This window comes from Panthera uncia, chromosome A2 (assembly GCF_023721935.1).
Source record: "Panthera uncia isolate 11264 chromosome A2, Puncia_PCG_1.0, whole genome shotgun sequence".
NCBI classification, from domain to species: Eukaryota; Metazoa; Chordata; class Mammalia; order Carnivora; family Felidae; genus Panthera; species Panthera uncia.
Window position 1 is genome coordinate 19,650,232 of NC_064816.1, and position 22,310 is coordinate 19,672,541.

General features: G+C 56.0%; 1 protein-coding gene across 5 annotated transcripts in view; it reads right to left on the reverse strand.

Annotated features, from left to right (window-relative positions):
* Positions 1 to 5,096: 5,096 nt before the first annotated feature.
* POC1A (POC1 centriolar protein A) overlaps positions 5,097 to 22,310 on the reverse strand; it is a 101,498-nt gene continuing 84,284 nt past the window's right edge. For 4 of the 5 annotated variants that reach the window (XM_049640609.1, XM_049640608.1, XM_049640611.1 and 1 more), the window contains one exon: positions 5,227 to 6,021. In XM_049640609.1, coding sequence (XP_049496566.1) covers positions 5,923 to 6,021 — 99 coding nt within the window. In that variant the 3' untranslated portion in view covers positions 5,227 to 5,922. Of the gene's footprint in view, positions 6,022 to 22,310 lie in introns of all 5 variants that reach the window. The other variant, XM_049640612.1, reaches the window with a different exon arrangement.

Here is a 22,310-nt window from a genome sequence, read left to right on the forward strand (position 1 = left end):
GTGGGGCCTTGTGGTCGTGGTGAGCACTGGGGCCTCTATTCACTGTCGGGGAGGCTGGGGAACCAACCACTGGAAGCAGTTGGGCAGGGATGGCATGAGCTATCTTACCAGCTCTCATTATTTATTGCTTTTTATTCTGACAGCTTAGTAGCCTCTGGCTGCTCTGCTGAGAAAAGATGGGGTGGGACAAGAGCGAAAGTGGGAGACCAGGGAGAAAAAGACCAGGCATCTCAGCAGGTTCTGGCTCCTTGTGGGTTTAGCTTTGGGATGGCATGAGTGGTAGGCAGGCCCAAACTTCTGGGGGAGGTTGACAGGACCCTCACCTGACCTGCACAAGCCTGAGGCTCCCATCTATAGGGGCCTATAGAGCTGAGGCAACCCCAGGCCAGAGACCTTATCCCCCAACAGGAGACTTCAGGATACCTCTCAAAAGGCACGGGCATCCTTGTGGGGTTTCACAGATGTCTCTATCTCAACACACCCTAACTACCAGGGGAGCTAGACCCAACCCCAGGATCAGGGCAACCCCAAGAGCAAAGGTCAGCTTCCTGGTTCCGGCTAAGAAGTCCATGGAAGCAGCCCAGACAGGGGCTGGCCCAGCTCTCTGCCACAGAAAACACCTTCTGTTTCCAGTTAGCAGGCGCATGTTAGCTGCTGCCTGGAGGGTCTGGGAGGACTAACTACACCGCTTCCCTGGCTCCAGGTTTCAGAGGCTTCTGAGGAGCCAATCCAGGAGCAGTTGTCATGGGAGGAAGATTCTGGGGGTTGAGTTGGGAGTGGGGAGCAAAACCAGCATCTCCATTCCAACCTTGGGCAGGAGGGCATGTCTTTGGGGCGGATCTGGCTGTGGTCAGGATTTACGGGGCTCAGTGCAGAGGTGGGGTAGGGCATCATAGTTCTTCTGGGAGATCTAGATGGTTCTAGAGAGAGCTGCCAGGGGAGGGCAGGGGGCAGGGCAAAGGTCTGGAAGAGGCCAGTTAAGCAGAGCATCTGTGGGGTGCATGTGCCCTCAGCCAGGCTTGAGACCAGGAGAGTGACAAGGACTGGCTAAACATGGGCCCCCAGCGCTCAGGGACGTCCATGGCTCTGAAGGCAGTCTTGATTCCAAAGCTGAGTCCAGGCACCCAATGGGAGGAGAACGGAGATAGACTGGGGCTGATGTCAGGATGCGTGGCGGAGCGACACTGCCCAGCGTGGGTTCTGGCTCCTGCAGGCCAGCCTCCCACCTACTGGGCACCCACTTGTGCCTGAAGAAGCTCAAGGCCGAGAAAGGGAAGCTTCGGCAGAACACGACTTCCCTCTCCTGCCAGGGTTCCTTATCCCAGTGCTCAGATTTCTCATCAGTGGTAGGTCAGAGGGTGGGGGGCTGGCATTCCTGAAGCAAGAAGCGCTCCTAAGGTGAAAGAGGCTCACCTAAAGTGAAAGCACTTCTTAGCTTTGCTTTATAAATAGGTCCTCGGGAGAGTGCACTGGCAGCTCCCAACCAAGGAGGGGCTGGCATGAAAGCTTCCTAATGGCTTTGCCCCAGGCTCTCTGGCCTGGCTCCAATCCTATCTTGAGCTCAGCTGGGCCCTCAGGGGTCGGGAGTCTGGGGCAAAGCTTCTAAAAGACTTCTCCGGGGTGGCCAAGTGACCCTAGGTTGCCAGGGCCTCCAGGCTGGGGTGAGCTGGAGCCCACCAGCCAATGGGACAAGGCCCCACGCCAGGTGCGGCGCTCACAGGAAGTGGAAGGACACCCAGGACACCGGGCCGCCAACAGCCTGCCACTGCTGCCTTGGCAAAGTTGTTCCCTCAGCAGCCTGGGGTGGGTGGGGTGGAGCAGGGGTGCTCAGTAAGAAGGCCCGGGGGGGATTTCTGGTCCCCTTAAATGGCCATACACCAATTAAGGCAGGAGCCATCAGGGGCCTATCTTGAGTAAATCATTTAGGAAAATGAGGTTAATGACAGGGAGCCAGGACAACAGGGCCCGTGTGAGTCACCATGCTCCCGCTCGCTCAGCGGGCTGGGTTTCCGGGATTCCGGGTAATCACAAACACCCACCCTGGAGCCTGTGCTGGCCCTTGTGGCAGCCTGGGTGATAGCAGAGAGGTGGCCTTAGAGTGCTGGCCTCCCTAGGTGGGGAGGGGCTGCCCTGAGTCCCCCTGCCTGCCCGCCCAAATCCCCATTCACCACCAGGCATGCTCATGGCAGGGGCCACAGGATCAGGAGTTCGTAACTGTAGCCGTCTAGAATTCCAGAGCCAGAGGGACCGTGGGACCATCAGCCCATTGACACATGGACCAACTTCCAGGAAAGGGGCCTGACCTGTCACAAGTGTCACCCCAGACTGGTGGTGGTGGGGGTCATACCAACAGTCACACACTGACCACACTCTCGCTCTGTGCCAGTCACTGCTCTGAGCGCCTCATGTGCCTGAATACATAGGCATATAACCTCAGAGAGAGTCTACAAACTTGGGAAACTCATTCAAGACCACGGAGCTAGCAGGTGGCAGAGCCGGCGTCTGGAGTTGGGAGTCAGCGACCCCTGACTCCATTGCTCGACCTCTCAGCAGCCTGCTTGCACACAGCCCGCCACCACGGAGAAATCGCGAATCTGTGGCAAGCAGATCCTGGGACAGAGGGACAAGGATGGTGCTGGGTGGGAGAATGGCAGAGTTTCTAGGTCAGGCTGGCTGGTGCCACTTGAGTCTCTGAAGGGACATGGTCAGAGCTCGTGGGGAGTGGAGACTCGGGAAAGAAAGGGTAGCAGGCTTGCCAGGGGTCAGGACAGGACTCAGCTGCTGCTGCTTTCTGGCTTGGTGGGCCGGCCCACCTGAGCTGCCCCCCGCAGTTTCTCTGGCAGAAGTACAGGTTCATCTTGAAACCCCAAGAATCTGGCAAAGGGTAGGTGGAGGGAATCACAATTTAAATCACCCATCACCAACACCTGTTCTTTTATTTCCCGTTAGGAAAATCAGGGCACGAGAGAAGGGGGTGGTGGGAATTGCCACTAGGATATACTTCTTTTTTTTTAAATTTTTTTTTTTTAACGTTTATTTATTTTTGAGACAGAGAGACAGCATGAACGGGGGGAGGGCCAGAGAGAGAGGGAGAGACAGAATCCGAAGCAGGCTCCAGGCTCTGAGCTGTCAGCACAGAGCCCAACGTGGGGCTCGAACTCACGGACTGCGAGATCATGACCTGAGCTGAAGTCGGGCGCTTAACCGGCTGAGTCACCCGCCCCTAGGATATACTTCTTAACAAAAAAACCCCTAACCTAATCTCACCTTCCTAGCAAAAAGAAAAAAAGAGAGAGAGAGAGAGAGAGAGAGAGAGATGCCTGCAATTTGGATTTTGGGGGACTGTTATCAAAATCTACAACCAGAAAATACGGTCGCTGAGCTGAGGCACTTGCATTTCCAGAAGGCAGAAACACCAGTGGGGGCACTGGTAAGAGCCCCTACGACGGGGGAGCCGGCGGCAAGGGCTGGCAGGGAGACACCACCACAAGAAAGGCCCTGTCATGTGGCCCCCAACCTTGCCAAGCCACCTCAAGCCCACCTAGGCCTCACACTCCTCCCTTGCTTGCGAGGGTCCCCACGGCCAAACAGCCCAGTGTTGCCCAGCTCAGGGTCCTATAGCACCTTCATGGGCTGGGGGTGGGGGGACAGAGCACCCCAGAATCTCCCGTCCCCTCTTCCTCAGGAAAAATCTGGGCCCCTAGATCCTCACTGAGCAGTGAGGTCCCAACTCAGGCCCCACGTGAGCAATTTCAAGAAAGAACTCTTGGGGTTAGAACTTAGGCCCTTCATTGCTTTGCCTTGTGTGTGTGACACACTGACCCTCGGGCTTGGAGGAGGTGGGTTCTCTGTGGTGTTTCAAAGACCAGCGCAGCTCTCCAAGAACCTTCTTCCCCCACATTCCGGGTCTGGCTGGTGGCTCCATCAAGGCAGGTGTGTGAGTGTGCAGGAAACCCCTCAGGAGGGCCCTGCCTGGGCCACTCCAGAGAAGTCCTCTCAGACAGCCCATGGCTGCCTCAGTAGGGGAGAGCCCAGGCTGGGCTGCCTCAGAACCCGAGGACATCGGCCTATAAGGGGTGTGGTGAGGGGGGCTGATAAACTAGAGTGGGGCTTCCAGGGACAAACACTACACCATTGCCCCCAGGCCATTTCCCAAATCCCTAGCAGGCGCTCAATCTCCATTTTCCTCACAGAGAAAACTCAATCCTGGTGTAAACTGAAGGCAGGGAGATGGCAGCCTGGGCCCGGCCGGAGGGCAAGAGCTGCCATAGACCTGCCTGGAGACCTGGTTCCAGTCCTGCTGTCCCCAGTGAGAGGTACCATCTGTGTCTCTCGAGATGACCTCACCCTGAGATGGCTGCTCAAATCACCAGAGCTCCAACACAGACCTCCAGCTTCACGACTGGAAGCTACAACAGGACAGCCAGCATGGTGGGGACGGGACACATGGGAGGCCTTAGCAGATCCCTGGGGACCTTCAGAAGAGCCTGAGCCAGCAGCCTCCTCCCCACTTTCCCACTCACAGCTCATGGGGAGCGAGCCTCCCTCGTAAGCACCTGGAGGGGTGGTTACCACCACCACATAACACAAGAACCTGAGGCTCAGAGAGGTTATGTCACCATGCGGAGGTTACACAGCTGGCTAAAGGCAGAATCTGTAGCCTGATCCTGGACTGCGGCTCTCTCTCCACACGGCCGGGGGAGGCAGCTTCCCCGTTCTCATCGTTTATCAGGGCTCAACACAGGCTGCCTCCTTGGCGGCCCAAGCTCCTAGGCATTCAGGCTCTGCTCCCACCTGGAAGCCGCAGAGGCTGGGAACCTCATTAGCTGCGTGGTACTAACAGCTCCCGAGAAGATCTAACACCCCCACCCCCCACCCCGGTCCCCCGGGGCAAGGCAGGTATGTTGAAGGATAAATACCTCCCTGGCTGGCTGGGTCCCAAGAAGCCAAATGCTGAAGGCATAGAAGACACCAAGACATATGGCAAACACTGCCTGGCTCTCCCTGCAGGGATGCAGAGGAAGGCACCTATGAGAACCCTCAGGAGTAAGTGGAAATGCAGGTGCCTGAGTCTTCCAGGATCCAATCGAGGAAGCCAGCTGGGGGCCCGGCCAGGGGAGGTGGATGTCATGCAGGGACTCTGGCTGTCCTTGCTCCCCCAATACCCTGAGCTCCAGAGGTAACCTGGCAGGGGCTCTCCGAAGTCACCGCTCTCATTCTCCCTTTATGGGCCCTGGGGATGGAGGCACTGATAAGGTCTCACTCAGAACAAGCCACTTTTATGAGAAGCGCAATAAAGTCCATTTTAATTTCAGATTCCTTCACCTTCGTGCATACAGAGGAGGAAGCCACCAGGCCCCAGTGAGCATGCGTGAGGCAGAAATCGAGGCCACTGCAAAGCTACCACCTCCCCGCCTCGAGTGCTTGTTCCTGGATAAACCTCAGATGGACCCACATTGGGCCTTTTGTCAGATTTAGAGAAAACTCCTGGCTCCCCACCCAATGTGTAGTCCATTGCTATGGGTGGGAAGAGCCAGTCATATGACAGAAGGTTGGACAAACCCCAGGAAGGGGACTCTTCTGGGGGGGGCAGGGAAGCTGCGATCTTAGGGCTCATTGGGACTCCGAGGTAGAGGTAGCAAACATTTCCGGGTGACTCCTTCACATTAAACCAAACACAGTACATTCTGCATGTGTTGGCCCTGCCCACAGGGGGCCGGCCTCCCACTGCCAGGTGGAGAGCCTCCAGGTGCAGACAGCAGGTGGAGGACAGAGATAGGGACATAATCTCTGGGGCTCAGGGATGAATGTGATGCCCACAGAGCTGAATCCCTTTCATTTATTTACCCAAGTCCCACAGTACCAGTCCCCGGTCTGCCACCCCCCCAAAATCAACCAAGCTCTTGATTCTCGCTCCCCTGATCACGGTGTTGTTCTCTGCATGATTAGCTGCTGGTTCTCCAGACACTGCTTCAGCTTGTCCTCCGTCAGTGTCAAGCGCTGCTCCAGGATGGAGACTGTCTGCAAAAGAAATGGTGGTCAGGCTTCAGGGTTGCCCTAGGGACCACCCCCCCCCCCCCCCCCCAGCCATTCCTGCTCAGCTGCTCAGCCTGCTGTCCTGTCAGGTCCCTGGCTCTGGTGGCGACTTGGACCACTCTTGCCTTCATGTCTCTTCCTCGCTCTGGATGGCTGTTCTCTGATGTCTGCAGGCAGGGGGAGGACACAGCGAGGGAAGGTCGGCAGCAGGTCCCACAGCCCTGGGTCAGAATCCCTGGCCCTGGTGGTCTGGCACTTAGATTGGGGTCTGGAACAGAACCACTTCCTCATTTGGGCCAGGTTTCTGTCCACAACCAACTGGAGACCATCACCCATCTCCATTCCAAAGGTAAGAAAATGACACCCCCAAATGAAGGCACCAGATTAGGGTCCTGCCTACATCTCAGGCTCTTCACCTCTATACCTGGAGGGACTTCCCAGACTGGGAGGTGAGTGACTGAGCGACCCCGAGCCTAGGAGGGCCTCTGCCTGTCCAAGTCCAGTGAGGACCATTGCAGGAATATGCCACCTGGGAATTTGGCCCTAACTCCACTTCCAAGCCCCCCTTTTCCTCTGTAATGGAAGGATAACGCCAAGCTCACAGGAGTCCTGGACACTATGGGTTTTGACTCAGGATGGCACCCAGCCATCACTTCTTAGCTTGACCCATGTCGGCAATGCTTGTCATCATGTTGGCTTCCGAAGGCTGAGCCTTTGCTCCCTGGCCTCTCCTGCACACCCAGCACGACCTGGCTGTCTAGCCTGCCCATGCCCCCAGCTGCTGGGGCTGCATGAGCCTTATGGGCCAGGGCCAGTGTTGCAGACGTGGCTGCAAAAAACCTGCCCACCTCCTCTGGCTTTGGACAGAGTGCTGGCAGAGGGGCAGGTGCTATCTGGGAGCCGGTGTGCTCCCGAGCCTGCCCACCGGTCACACGGCCAACCCCAGCCATCGCCCACCCTGACCCATGCTGGCCACTATGGCTGAGCTCACATTCCCCCCATCGAGAGCTGGGTGAGGGCCTGTGTGTGTCAGGCCCGCACCTGGCACTGGGTGAGTCTGCTGTGAGCAAGGCAGGCTCGGTTCCTGTGTGGTGCCGCCTACAGCCAGCAGAAAGGCTCAGATTAAGAAACAATACTTTCTATTAATTTTACCCATTTGTCTGTGGGCTTTCCCAAGAGGTTTTGCCACCTTCCCTGAGGCTCCATGGAGGCTGTGGGCCTTGGTCCAGTGAAAAGGAAACTTTCCCTTCATACATTTAATAAAACATTGAAACATTCTGGGAGGGAGTTTCCCCTCTAAGGCTGCTATAAATTCTCACAGCATCCCGCATGAACGTCAGCCGCTCACGGAGGCTGCTCCTCCTGGCGGCTGGCCCTTTCTAACTGAGCTGGCCTGGGCTGTAAGGGCTCTGAAAAGGTGCACTGCACCCTGAGAGGCAGGGCTGAGCTGAAAGAGAGTCACACTCCCCCTGTGCTGGCCAGAAGCCGTCGAGGGGTCTGTACCTCGTAAAAGTGGAGGCGGAAACAGCCCCTGGCTGGCCCAGAGCAGCATTCTTGGAAGTTTCCATAGGCTGCTGCAAAGCTTGTGCCGAGCCAAGCTCCAAAATCATTCTTCATCCAGACTTTTTCCGATGGTCCCGGACTCCAGGCCACAGTGGGGGAGCCCGCCTGCTTTTCCTCTTTGCGCACCCCCTCCCTGCCCCTTTAAACTTTTCACAGGGACCGAATTTTCAAGTGTGGAGGCAGCGGGTGCTGGGCCAATGTCAATACCGGGGGTGCCACGCATTTCATGAGGCCTCCACTTAGTTCCATGGGGGAGCCCATACTTTAGCTCAGTAGAAATAGGGCCATTTCTCAATATTACATTTCTTTGAACATAAATGCACACACCTTTTTCATATCCAGCCCCCTGAAAGGAGGGTGCCAGCCCAATTTTGGGCCCTTCCTGGGGGAGCTTTGAGAGGGTGCTTTGTGGCATGTTGTAGACAAAAAGGCTTTCACAAGTCCACTACTCCTCAAACCTGCAGCTCCTTCCTCTCCCTGACGTTCTCCCACTTCCCCCCTTTTCTAGCTGAGAAAGACTCGGGAAGAGTCATCATCTCTACCTTTTCTCTCTACTTCCTGTCTCCCCTGTGCCCCCGGCATACTCTGCCAAGATGCTGGGTGGCAGCCACCATCCAGGGATGAAGTCTACCAGGCTCTTCCAGATCACATTTAATCCCACCCAACCCCCGTCTGAGCCAGAAGGATGGGCCAGGGACAGGACAATTTTTTGGATTTCTGTATGTTAGAATGTTGTCTTGGTGTTCTCTGCTCCACAAGTTTTCCTGAATAATCCTACTCTAATAAAACATGAGACTTCATCTTCATGGAAAATGGTGTCTCTCATGATAAAGTAAAACCTAGAAATCCCAACGTCTAGTTTTGCTGATGTGCCTTCCCTCCACCATGGGAAGAGTCTCCACAGCAATGGAAAGGTTGCCAGTGGGGCTTCTGAGGAGCAGAGGTCAAACACGCTCAGGGCTGGAGGCACAGACAGCAGGAGGGCAGGTGGGCCACCTGTAGGGACAGTCCAGGCCACCACGGTGTCACCATGCTTCCCAGCTGCTGGGGCCTGTGGGAGGGAGGAAGGGAAAGCATCTGGGACAGTGTGTGGGTGGGCGAGGGTATCCCCAGCAAGGGCTGGTTCCGGGACATATCACTTGGCCTTGTTCGCAGTGTGACCTCACCTGCTGGTTCAGAACAACATGCCCGCCTGCACCAAGTGTCAGGCACACAGCAAGCCTCAGTAAACACGTGCTGCCTCAGTGTCCAGAGGGCAGAGGCCGTAGCTCGTTTCTCCCGCTGTCCAGGGCCACGCCAAGCAGGCTGCTCGCCCTGCTCTGTGCGCCGGGTCCTTCCACACGGTGTCTGCAGTGTGGCATGCCTGTCCCAGAGGCGGGGGGAGCACTACCGAGGCAAACAGCTCCGCAGTCTTCCTGACAGCCCCCCACTCCCGCCAACCTTCTCACCCTCCTTTCACTCAGGGCAAATGACAGCTGGCCTCACAAGCAGCCCCTGGGCCCTCATGGCCCCTCACCTTTCTCTGTCCAGAGGAGCAGGGGGTGAGAGAAAGTCCCCAAGGAGGTACAGGCTGGTTCTGGTGGCAAATGGCAATGAGAGAAGCAGCCCTGCTTGACCTGGGCATCTGTGGACCTCTGTCTTCTCAGCAGGGCAAAGGAAATGTGGAGAAAGGGCTGAGGAGGCCAGCGTTCTGGCTGCTAGGCAGACCTGTCTGGGTAAGGTGACCCATCTCCCAGGACTCCTGCATGGTGGAGTCCAAACTCCTCCAGAAAGGTCCCTCCTGCCTGCTGACCTTGGAGAAACCAGGCAACTCATTCCCTCTCCTTGGCCCTTGTGCCATCCGGGCAGCTTACTCTAGAGTCCCCTCCATAATTGAGGTGTGGAGCCCAGACTCCAGGGGAGACTGGTGGGAGGACCCGGGACAGGCCCTAGGGGCTCATCCTGATGCTTCTTGACACACTCTGCTCCAGGGGCTGCTCTCGGCAGCTCATGTTCACGGAGCGCTCGTGATCCTGCCGAGCCCTCTTCCACAATCCTTCAGCGTGGGAGCCCTCCACATGCCCATTTTTCAGATGAGGAAATCCATGCACAGTGATATTAAGCAACTTTCCTAGAGTCACACAGCTTATAAATGACAAACCAGGCCATGACCCACAGCGGCCTGGCTTCAGAGTTTGGGCGAAGGCACCGGGAGCTGCACCTTCGCTTTGTCCCCATCAAGCACGTATAAGGTGAGGCCTGGCCTAATTCCTCCCCACTTGCTCCAGCCATGCCTGAGGGCTACTGGCTACATAACCCCGGGAGGCCTGTGTGTCCCCCACCCAGTGCCCAAGCTCGAGCAGCCCGAGGAGGAACTCGTGGATCTCTGTTCTTACCCAGCAACAGTCACCTTCTGTCCTGTCCAGGCCACCTGGACACCTGGCTCCAGATTAAATGAGCAGAAGCAGTAAAAAGGGACACCCCCCCAGAGTCACCTAGCAGTCCCCTCACACCATCAGGCCACACTCAGAGACAGTTCCTAGGCCTCAGATGCCTCCAATCCCCTATAAAGCAGTCTCTTACCTCACTTAACATTTAGGTTTGGAATTATCATAAAAGTCACGATTTTGAGCTACAAAAATATTATAGGGTTAAAGGGGACATACCAACAAGAACCCTTTAATAGACACACGATGAGAAAGTACCCAAACGCCTGAATTTTAGACACTCTCTTTCACTGGAGTGCGGTGTCACTCAGCATAAGTGAGCAGTTCCCAAACACGCTGTGGGACTTGCCCTGGTCACTGCTGGGTGTCCCACCCCTCACAAGACTGGGCTCAACTAAGTAAGGCACCTCTCTCCCTGAACCATGGGGACAGGAAGCAGAATTCAGACCCCACACCTGGACACTGTCACCCTCGCCCAACGCTGTCCACTTCCAAGGTCACGGCATTCACCTGCCAGCCATGGGAAAGCCTCATGGGACAAAGTCATAGCAGACTCAGAAATTTCATCTTCAAAGTCACCCCTGTCAGAGGGTCACTTGGGGGCTTGTTTCTGAACCACCTTCTGCTGCTGTTACCAGCAATTTCCAGAAAGCCACAGCCCTTGTCATGGGAAACAGTACCCTTAAAAACATTCCTGTTCGCTGTTGAACATACTCTGTTGTATCTTTAGACCGAGGCTTGGTGTACTTGGCCTGCTGTCTATTTTGGTAAGTAAGGTTTTACTGTCACGCCCATTTGTTTATGTTGTCTACGGCTGCTTTCTGGCTATGATGGCAGGTTGAATAATTGTGACAAGAGACCCTATGGCCCACAAAACCAGATATTTACCAACCCTTGCCTCAGACTGTCTTCACTCACTCATCCTCACTGAGCACCCTTGTGTTGGCCCGTGTCACCCAGGGTGACAACGGTGCACACAGACTCGGCTAGGCCTGCAGGGTGCACACCAGTTTGCAGAGGCAAGTACCAAGCAGTCGTACAGACCAGCAGGGTGTGCTGGGAAGAACAGAAGGGTGTGGCCTGGGGAAGTGGGCCCGGGAATGGAGCGGTGAGCAAAGGCTAAGGAAGAGTTCACCAGGCAAGTGGGGCAAGAAGGCGCTGGGGCCAAAGGATCACAGAGCACGGAGCCCCGAGGTGGCAGGGAAGGTAACGAGCAGAGGGATGGATCAAAGGAGGCATGTCTGAGGGAGTGAGGAAGGGCCTTGTGGAGGCAAGAGATGGGGCCGGGGCCTTCTGGCCATGCTAGGCGGCGGCCTTGCCTTCAGCCTCAGAGCAGAGGACAGGGCTGGTGGTCCTGGGCCGAGTGGGGAGCAGACCCTTCTGGCCGCCACAGGGGGATGTTGCGCACATGGCTGTGGTTAGGTGTGTTGGAGGCCCAACCAGATACCAACGAAGTATGAACCCCCACCACGTGGGGGTAAGTCAGAGGCAGATGGGAGAAGGGACCATTCCCTGAGGCCCCAAACATAGGACAGAACACAGGACAGGGGCAGAGAATGGGCTCCAGACAGGATGGGTTAAGTGTGAGGGCCCTCCCCCTCTGAGTGGGCTGGGCAGGAGGCCTGAGCCAGTAACAGGGCTATTTTGCATTCTGACACTATCGTCCCTGCTGGGGGCAGAGTGGGGGGGGAAGAGGTAGGGAGAGCAGAGGAACAAGCCCCTGGACACCAGACAGAATCTGGGACGGGATGATACCAGTGACACTGCTGAAGCCCACTGGAAAGTAGCCTAGCCCCTCAGTGGGTGACAAGGAAGGGACAGCCAACGCAGGGAACCTGTCAGGGAGAGTGCTGGAGGCACAGCGGACCAAAACCAAGAGCATGAGTGAGGCCGGCTCAGGCTGGGGGTGGGGCAGCATTCCCAGCCTGACTTGGCTGCCTGAGCTCTCCAGAGGAATATCCTCTGGGAGAGGCTGAACAAGGGCATCTTATTCAAATCCTCATCTTCCTGCCTAGGGGAGAACAGATGCTGTGATCTGTCCCCTGTCAAGGCAACATTAACAGGGCAAGTGGCTTCTCTCACTCACAGTTCAAGATGTATAAGACGGTTCATGTAACACCCTGAAGGGCCTTCTGAGTGGGGTCTAAAAATAACCGATTTTAAAGCGACAAGCTTGTTTTTTTAGTCCCCTAGGAACTGTAGTGATGCCCAAAGAAGTTGCACCAAAATGCCAGTCTTCAGCCACACGTCTGGCACCCAGGGCCCCCAGCTCCAAGAGGGAGACGACACAACACGAGGGTCATCTAGACAGCCATCGTGGCTCTGGACCTCGCTGCTTTGGATATTTTTTCCCTAATGGCATCAAAGTATCAGATGCCTGCCCATGGCTGCAGGGCTCTGGGAGCTGGAAGAGTTGAGCCCAGCTCCCACACTGGCCCCCTGCCCACCGATGGCCCAAACTGGCCAGTCCAGGTGCCCCGCGTGGGGCAGAGCCTGGGGGCATGTATCTCCACTGACTTTTGAGGTGCCCAAGGGGAGAGCCTCCACTCCTGATGTGTGACAGGGACTTAGGCATCTGAAGAGTGTTGCCAGAGGCCAAAGAGCATCTACAGGGCCTCTGCCTGACTGTGCTGCCTGAGAGGGCTGGGAGCCATGATGCTCCCACAGGCTCTGTGCGGGCGTCACATGGAGGCGGCGAGAGTCCAGTGCTCCCTGAGAGCATAATCCCCACCCTTGGAAGTAGAAGTGGTGCAACAAAGCAGAAGAAGGGCTGCTCTGCCACCCAGCGCGTGGAGGCCCCGCTCCCTTCATGGAGCTCTTCATGCTCCTCTCATGGCCGCTCTCTCCCTGCCAGCTCCATCACGCTTTCCCTGGGCTTCGTGGGCTTTTCCTTTGTCCTTTCTTTCTCCAGTGGACTGCCTACTTCCCAGCCCCCCACTTCCTATGGTATGACCTCCCCTTCTTTCAGCCCTGCTGGCCTCTTTTTTCTCCCCAGACTGGTTTCCTCTTGAGGCAGGCTTGTCCTGCATTTTTTTTTCCTCAGCTCTTTCCCCTAGTCCTCATTTCTACCTCCTTTCTTTTTGTTTTAGTTTTTAAAAAATGTTTTATTTATTTTTGAGACAGAAAGAGAGAGACGGAGTATGAGCAGGGGAGGGGCAGAGAGAGAGGGAGACACAGAATCTGAAGCAGGCTCCAGGCTCCGAGCCGTCAGCACAGAGCCCGATGTGGGGCTCAAACCCACGAACTGTGAGATCATGACCTGAGCCAAAGTCAGATGCTTAACCGACCGAGCCACCCAGGTGCCCCTCTACCTCCTTTTTAGGTCTCTTTTTCATCCCCTTTACACTTGTGTTTGGAGAGAAGGCAAGAAGAAAAGGAGCAGGATATGTTCAGAGAGTTAGCTCCAAGTGAAGCCCAGGCCCCTGACATGGCTCACCTACTCTGGGGCTGATATACCTGGGAAGAAGAGCTCTGACTCTGACTGGGGCCTGGGAGGCCTCTGTGAGGAGACAACAACCCGAGACAGGCTAAAGGAAATGTGTTCCAAACACAAGGTATAGTAGGTGCAAAGGCCCTGAGGCACAGAAGAATATGGCATTGTTGAGGAGGTGAGTGCTGTTGGTTTGGAGTGGTTGAACAGGGAAGAGAGTGTGGTGGCCACAAGGAAGGTGGAGGAGGGACCCTAGGGCCCTTGGCCAAAAAGGGACAGGAACAGGGAAGCCTCCACCCTGGCACTGCCTTATCACATTCACAGGTCTGAGCAAGTACAGTCAGGAAGATGGGGCTCCTGCATGCCTGTGGTCAGTTTTCAGAGCTGGTTCTAGAGTGAGTCTGGGAGAAGAGGCTCAGCCCGGGAACTGACTACGGCCACCAGGTGCCACAGTCGGAGGTGAAACAGAAGGGGGTGAACTGGCACTTCAGAACACCAAGGGCAGACCTCGTGAGCCAGGGGCCTTCCAACAGCTGCTCCTCCTCCCAGAGCACTGCTGCTACTACGACCTTTGCTGAAAGTGTCTCTCCTGTACAGCCCACGTGCAAATGTAGCAGGAAGACTGGAGCCATAACTTCCACAAAGACCTGAGGGGCCACAGCACACCAACAGGGCCCTCCTGACAACCTCATCCACCCCCACACATTTGTCAGGTCTGCCACATGCAGCAGACAAGAGACCGGCTCGGAGGGGCTTCCAGGCACTGGCGTGGCCGCAGCACTGGTCCTGTCTGGGCTGGCTTTTGGGGAAGCTGCTCGACCATGACTGACAGTGAGTAACATTTTGGAGGAAAGGAGAAAGACAGAAGGTAACCAGCCAGCCTTTCTGTGTGCATTTCTCAGATATTTGGCCAGTTCCTTCTGGAATGCTGCTGCACGTGCAGACCTCGCTCCAGGCCTCCCCGCAGCACTCCCCACCCCATCCGGCTCCGGCGCAGCCCTTCTATCCCAGGGCCCCCGACCCCAGCCAGGGAACTTCTCCATGTCCACTTTCTGCTCTGAGCAGGGAACTTCTCCATGTCCACTTTCTGCTCTGAGCAGAGCCCTAGCCCTCTTAGGTGGTTTCTATGGTCAGAATCCCCTCCTGGGCCTCCCTGGAACATGGCCCAGAGGTGGACAGGGTGGCTGGGCCAGAGAGCAAACATCCAGCCACAGGCGCCCTCGAGCTCTCTGCCAGGCTGGGGGCACCGCAGCGAGGAGAACTAAAATGGGCAGCAGTGTAGCAGGAAGCTGGGACACTGGGCCACCCGTGTCTGAAGGGGGCCTGGGGGGCAGCGAGGCGAGAGGGTTAAGCAATTGGGGTGGGGGTTGCTGCCCAAGCAGGCGTGCGGCAGGGCTGCAGTGTGGGGGGAAAGTCAGGCAGAGAGACGTCAAGTATGCGGGGCCAAGTATGTGGGGCCGGGAGAGGGCGGTGGGGTTGGTGAGCACAGCAGGGCGCCAGAGCAGGGGGGCACCACAGGAAGGGCTGATGGCGTGTAGGAAACCAATCGCATGACTAGACCGTGCTGTTCTCAACTCCTCCGGCTGCCGAGTCAGGCTGGGCAGCATCCTCACATCAGGGCTCTGCCTCACGAGTGTCCTCACCAGACCCAGGTAGGCTACTCCTGCCCCATGGCTCCCAACATGAGATGGGTGCCCTAGGCCCCTCTCGGTGACTACTCCGCTCAGGCTCCACCTTCCACCTCGGCTTTCCGGGACTCCTGGGTCACCCTCCACCTCCACACTGCTTCTGCCGTGTCCCTTTCCTGTCCAGGAGCTCAGGGATAACGGACGAACTCCTTGGCATAGCATTCTCATGGCACTCAAGGTCCACGTTGCCTATTACTATTGCTCTCTCTGACCAAAGCCACCTACCAAAAGCCCCACCTCAGCCCTCTTTCCCCCACAAGTCCCCCTCGGCTCACCCCCACGCTCAGTGCCTGCCCAGCTCCTCTCCCAGGATGTCCTGGCCATAGCACAGGTGCAGACTCTTGGAAAATGCTATTATGGTGACCCCTGGTCCCTACCTTTGTCCTGTGTGGTAAGAGCGCAGGCTCCAGAGCTGTGCTGCCTGGGTTCAAATCTGAACTTGACTGCTAACTTGCTGAGTGGCCTTGGGCAAGTTATCTGACTCAAGGCTTTAGATTCCTCATCTGTACACTGCACCTCTCGAGGCTCCGTTGTAATACTGTATCAACAGCTAATATTTATGTGGCCCTTGCTCTGGACATGGGGGTGCACCATGGGCAACATGGCTCCCTACTTCATGGGGGCCATGGGTAAGCTCTGAGCTGCAGGGGGCCTTGTACAGATGGGGCTTGATGAGGCCCCCAAAGAAGGCAGCCTGTGGTCAGGCCTGGTAGGGTCTGAGCCATCAGGGCACGTGGTGGTCTGGCTGCTCCTTAAAGTTCTCCTGTGACGGAAAGTTCCTTTTAATCATTTCCAGGCTTGTGGTTGAATCGGCTCCTCTAGGCGGTCTCCCACAGGGGCTGGGGCATCCCAACCCCCTACCCCCAAGACAGAAGCCAGATTACCGGTGGTAGTGTCCGAGGTGCCCTGGGGCTTAGGGAGAGGACACACCTGCCTGGCCACACCACTGGGGGCCTTTGTGCCAGGCTTCAGGGAGCATCCTGGCGCTGGCCATTGGCTCAATGCCCCTGTCTCGACTGTGCCGCACAGAATGTCTAACTTTCCTTTCGTTTCATTGCAAAGATGGAAAAATATGGAATTAATCTCCCCTCTAGCATGGTTTTGACTTCACTCAGATTCTAAAGATCTAAAACAGATGCAATAAAAGGGGAATCTCTTTGCTGTGGGGTCTTCTGAGCTATCAAAACAAAGTGGGGCTGCTGGGCTCAGCGCCTGCACAGCTCTGCCTTGTCTCCTGCCAGCTCCAGCTTTGTCTGTTGGTGTATGTTAGTGTGTGTGTGTGTGTGTGTGTGTGTGTGTGTGTGTGTACACACACATGCAGGGCCCTGTCTTGCTGATGGTGCCCTGGTCAGCCAGTTGCCACATGTCAGGACTGAACAGGGGCCGGAAGGGCCAGCCTGGCTTTGGGAGGCTGCTGGTCTGAGCCAAGTGCTTCCCACCAGCCAAGGCTCTGCCTCTTTGCCCTGGCCTCTGTCCAGCACCCAGTGGTCCATGGCACAGGGGCCTTCGAGTCAAAGGGGCAAATGCTGGCCCTCGACAGCCCGCTGACGTCCATCAGTCTGAATGCCGGCATCATAAGGACAGGGGTTTTTGTCTATTCTTGCTCACTGCGGTCTTCCTGCTTCCAGACACAGCTCCTGGCACATAGTAGGTACACACTGAGTGCTGGATGGACAAATGCCAGGCCCTGAGCTCCACGAAGACGCAGGAATTCAGGTACTGCACCAGCGAGCCCATCATGTTCCCAAGGCCCAGGCGCAGCCTTACTCCTGGGATGAGCCCGCCTGGCTGGTGAGGGACACTCCCCTCAGGTTGGGCCTTGGACCTGGCAGGCTTGAGGGGACAGCAGGGGAGGGACTGGAGGCTAGGTAGGCCAGAGGGGCCCCTGCCAGCTGGCCTTGGCCTCAGCAGGATGTGGGGGTGTGCAAAATAGGATGGGAGTCCAGGAAGCAGTCCACTTCCTCCCCTTCCCACCTCAGGCCTGATTTGATGAGGGCTAGCAGCTTCGAGGCCTGAACTTCAGAGGGGAAGAAATGGGAGAATCCCTCTCCTGCTGACGTCTGACATGTTAACTTGCCCGGGATCACACACAGCTGATGCACAACAAAACGTGTTTCTACAGAAATTCCTCCCAATCTCTCTGGGCTCAGCAACTGTCTTTTTAACCAACCCCCTTCACCCAAACGTTTGCTGCTAGCAACACAAAATGAGCCTTTGTCCCTCGAGCCCACAGGTCTATGTTTCTGTTTCACATTATCTCAGGGATATAGGATTTCTCTGACGTTTTTGCATCCCCCAGCCCCCACCTCTACTGCGGATTAGCTCTCTTCGGGAAGTCCATGAAACACTATTTTCTATTGGTGGATTAGCCATGGGATTAAAGAATCTTGGCTAATATACCTTCCTTGTGGCTTTAGAGCAGCTCCTTTTAAATGAACACAGGCTTTTCCATATTACTGCTTACCCCCAAAAGAGAAGCTATAAAAAGTAGATCCACTAACCACTATCCATAAAACGGAATGCTCCTGGGGCCCAGGGGGTGCTACCCATACCAGGACAAAAGTTCTGAGCTGCAGACCCTGCCAAAACTGGCCTGAGTTCAAGCTCATCTCCTTGTCAGCCCTGGGCAGGCCGCCAGGGAGGCAAGGGTCTACCAGGGACACGCCCTAAGGTGCAGGATGCCAGTCACTGCTCAACCAGCGGCTTTGCTGTACTCTGACTCCGTGGTGAGTCCAAACAGGGCTGAGCACGGGCTGTGAACCTTGGCTTTGGCCACCTTCTGCATTCCATTTCTTCAGAAGTCGACTTTCCCAACAATCCATAATCCAAAGTGTTAGTTAATTTACCACAACTTGATAAAACACAATCATCCCAAGTCAGAGAGACTGTCAGGTAGCTTCCTGGAGGCCTCAGTACAGCCTGGCAAGTCAGGCTGTGGCCCCAGCCCGACAGGACCACCTCAGGGAAGAAGGGCTCACAGGCTCCCCCCTGCCCTGCCAAGGACCCAGCGATCCATGGAGGAAACCTAGCCTCTCATCTTGGATGGTTTTCTAGAGCCACCAACTGGGCCCAGATCAGAAAGGGGGACATGAAACCGCTCCCCCAAAAGCCATGTCCCACTGAGTTTAAAGCTTCTTTTTGTTTTTTCTCCTTCACCCAGGGAGAGGGTCCGTACTGACAGTCCAGGCCCAGAGAGGGCCCTCCACAGGGCAGGTGAAGGAAGTGGCAGACCTGACTACAGCTTTCTCTGACCCTGCTCTAGTGGCAGGAGAGTGCCAAATGGCCACAGGGTCAGCTGTGACTTGGTTCATCACAGAGCCAAGAAGGCCTCTTCGGGACTGCCTTTCACAACCAGAATACTCATAGGCCCCTTCTTGTGGCCTGTACTTAACCCTTCCTTGGATGGCCTGTGGGTCCGCAGAGGAGTAAGAGCAAACCATCTGGGGTCCACATCTCCCCTCCTCTAGAGTAATCCCAGTCAGTCTGAATGAGATGCCCCTGCATGAGCCTTGTTATCCGGCTCCAGCCCCTGTGCCCCCACCCCCAGCTCTCCAGGCCTGCTCAGGGCCTCATAGGAGAAATCTCGGAAGACTGTGAACATTCCCAGGCCCTAGAGGCCCTAGAGGCAGCCACCCTAAGCCCATCTGGTGGGCAGGGGCCTTCCCTCTTCAGCTTCTCTGGGGAGGGGTGCTCTTTGCCACAACCACAGATGGCAGAGAAGACGGAGCTTGAGCCTGTCCTGCCTTTGAGCGCTGCTAGCAGCACCAGCCTTTGCTTTTTGCAAAGCCAGGGGAGCCTGTGGATAAACTGCCAAAAAAGAGTGACAGAGTTGGGGAAGGGTCAGGGCCCAGCCCCTCTGCAACTGGCTAGTCAGACCCCAAGTACGCTTCTGACACAGACCAGAGAGTGTCCTGTCCCCAGGAAGCAGCTTCTTGACAGAAGAAAAACAAGTCTCTCGTCTCCAAACCCCAAAGAGCAGGAGTTCAGGCTGTCTTGAACCTGACTTTGGTCCAAGGGTAATTCTTGAATGTCTATACAGAGGAGGACAGCCAGACAACCTCTGGACCGTGCAGGCCCGGTGGCCAGATGTGCTGTGGAGAGAGGGTCCACTTTTGTGGAAACCAGCAACCACCACCCCCACGCCACTGGCCGTATGTGCGAGTGATATAGGGGCTGCACACGCCCTATAAACAGGGATCCTGGCGGGGGCGTGGGGGCGGCTGGGCAGGGTGCCTTTTACTCTATACCTTCCCAACAAGTTGAGTCTGGGCGCACCTGAGAGGGCTGGCCCCCAGCTAAAATGGCAGAACTGTTTTAAAATCTGGAGTGTGTCTGCACAAACAACAGCTAGTCTGCCCAGGGAAGAGGTACACCAAGAGCCCCACAGAGTGGTCAGGCAGCTCGGCCCATGCGAGAGCAGACCCTGTGTTCCCACCTTCCCCACCAGCATGAAACCAGGCACCTCACACAAGCGGTGCATCAAATAGGGAACCCCCAGGACATGGGCGGTTGAGGGGGGAAGACCAGGATGTCTCAAAACAAACAGGCCATTCTATCCAATTCCCCAAAGCTCACAGAAAAAAGTTCTTAGCCTTGTTGAGTTAGGTCAGTGGAGCTACAACAACCTGGATATTTCACAAACTCAAACGTCAGGAGACCCAGACTGACAGGGCTGGGTGGGCCTGCCCCCGCCTGCTTCCCACTGCACGCATGTTCTAGTCCTGGAGCCCAGCAGCCCCCAATGAGTCACAGGAACCTGAACGTGACATCACAGCATGGCTGTGGCCAGCCTGAAGCACGGGTGCCATAAAAAAAACATAGTTGGAGCAGGAATTTTCATGGCTTGGTATTTTTAAAAAGCAGCAAGATGTGAAACTGGAGTCGAAAATAACTCTGCTGTGGGCTTCTGAGGCAAAACCATCAAGCCGCTTGTTGGGCCGGGGCCCCTCGCTGCAGCCTCCCCAGCTCCTGGGCACTGTCCACGCCTCTGTGCCCCACCCCTTACCCTTGAGGAAGACTGAGGGACTCTGGAACTCCCAGACACCACCCAAACCTCTGTCACTCAGGAGTCCGCAAAGGAAGCAAAGGGAGCCAACCCGGGAGGTGAGCTCATGCAGTGAGGCTAGTTGTGGAAAGCAGCCTCTCCCTGCTCATTGGCGAGTCTTCCAGCATCTGTGAAAAGGACCCCTAGATCACCTGGCGCACCCCCACAAGAACATGAGGGGAAAGGTTAAGGCCTCTGTCTGGATGCATGCTGAATGCCTATCCCCAGGCAGGCAGCCCTGGCAGCCACAGGGCCCACCCTGGAGTCCTTCTTCCAGGGACTCCAGGAAGAAGGCGACTCATGGAAAGAAGGACCTGAGGGAAGTCCTGGCCTCACGTGCGGTGCTGACCTCTGTTGCCCATCCCACGGGACAGGTAGATGGGCAGTGCCTAAAGGCTCCCCTGTATAGAGATGGAAAACCAAGGTTTACTCAGATCCACACAGATGGAAACAGGCAAAGCTGGGTCAGAGCAGCTGGGGCTTCTGACTCCTGGTCAGGGCTTTTCTCTGGATCCCACAGGCCTCCAAGGTCAAGCCACCTTTCTCAGGAAGAGAAGACTTGGGGCAGGTCCAGCAGGTCAGTAACCCATGGTAGCCATAGGACAGGTGCGTGTATGTGTGTGTATGTATGTATGGACAGGGTCACGAGAGAAAGAGGGGGTACACAGCCCCCCACTCAGGACCTCAGCCCCAGGAGTTCCTGAGAATTCCCATAATGGGGTTTTGAGGAGCAAAAAGTCGCGAAAGAGAAACCTAAACCCCATTATTAGGAAATACTTTTTTCAACAACCATTAAGATAACTGGATTCAAAGAACAGCTATCACGGTAAGTATACAACTTTGAAGGGCTTCAATCTTGGCCCAGTGCCTGGGTCTGGGTTCAAGGCTCCCATCTAATGGGCCCCATGACCCATCCCTGATTTTCAACAGCCCCTGGGCACCTCAGTTCCCCATCACCTCCTGGGCTCCCCTTCCTGGATCTGGGGAAAGATCTCTTCCTTTTCTCCCTGTTGTCCTAGCACCTAGCCAGACCACTAGAGTCTCAGTGGCAGCTCAAGAGCATTCCTGGGACTCAAGTCCAGCAGTTGCAGAGGCCTGTGGAATGTCCACTCCTGACACTCCTGTGTCACCTGCCCACCCTGGTACTTTCCCACATTCTCCTGGGAGCACGTCGACTTCATGCTGTGCTTTATGAAATAGCTGGTGCCGGTCCAGCTAACCAAGAGCTTCCCAACAGTGCTCAGAGGACATAAGCTGGCTCGGCTGTCCCCGCTTTACGAGGGAGGAAACTAAGGCTCTGGGGAGCAATGTCACCTGCCTGAAGTCACCCAGGTGATTAATGGTGGGGTTGGTCCTCAAATCCAGGAGGGCAGGTGTGTCCAGGCTGATGGGCAGGTGGCTCACTCTGCTCCCCAGAGCTGGTAGGGATGTGTAAGACCAGAGAGACCCCAGCTGTTCAGAATATGGCAACCAGCTGGGATCAGGATCCCCAGGAGCTCTCAGTGGAGGAATCCGTGAAGCCCTCAACAGCAACCTCACAGGAGTAAGGAGGGGTGTCTCCTATATAAAGAAGGGCCATGGCAAGGGGTATACTCTCTGGCCAGGGACCTGAGGGTTGCCCGGCTCTGTAATCACAGAGCAAGAACATCTGGCCGTAACTTTCAGGAAGATCAAGTTTGGCTTGCAGACGGACTCCTGGATGAAGCCATCCCTGACCACATGAAAACTGTCTAGCAGGGGAAGCCCCAGGCTGAGTGGCCCCTGGGGCTGGCCCATGCACAAGCAGTTACTCTTACCCTATTCACACCTGGCATGGTGCCAGCTGCTGAGCACCAAGTGGGAGGATGACATGAGGGCCACGAAGGAGAGCCCTTGGAAAGCTGCAGGTCTCAGCCAGATGGCAGGAGGAGGAGGAGGACGGCAACGAGGACATGACCCCACACTCTGCAGACTTCCCATCTAAAACAACTCCCTGCCAGGCCAGGCCGGTCCAGACAGCACACCTGCTCCGGGGATGGCCAAAGGCCTGTGAACCTTGTAACGTGTTCCAAAGTTATCTCCCTGAATGGATACACTTTTGAAAAACAACATATGCACTTTTAAATTTTTTTTAAATGTTTTTA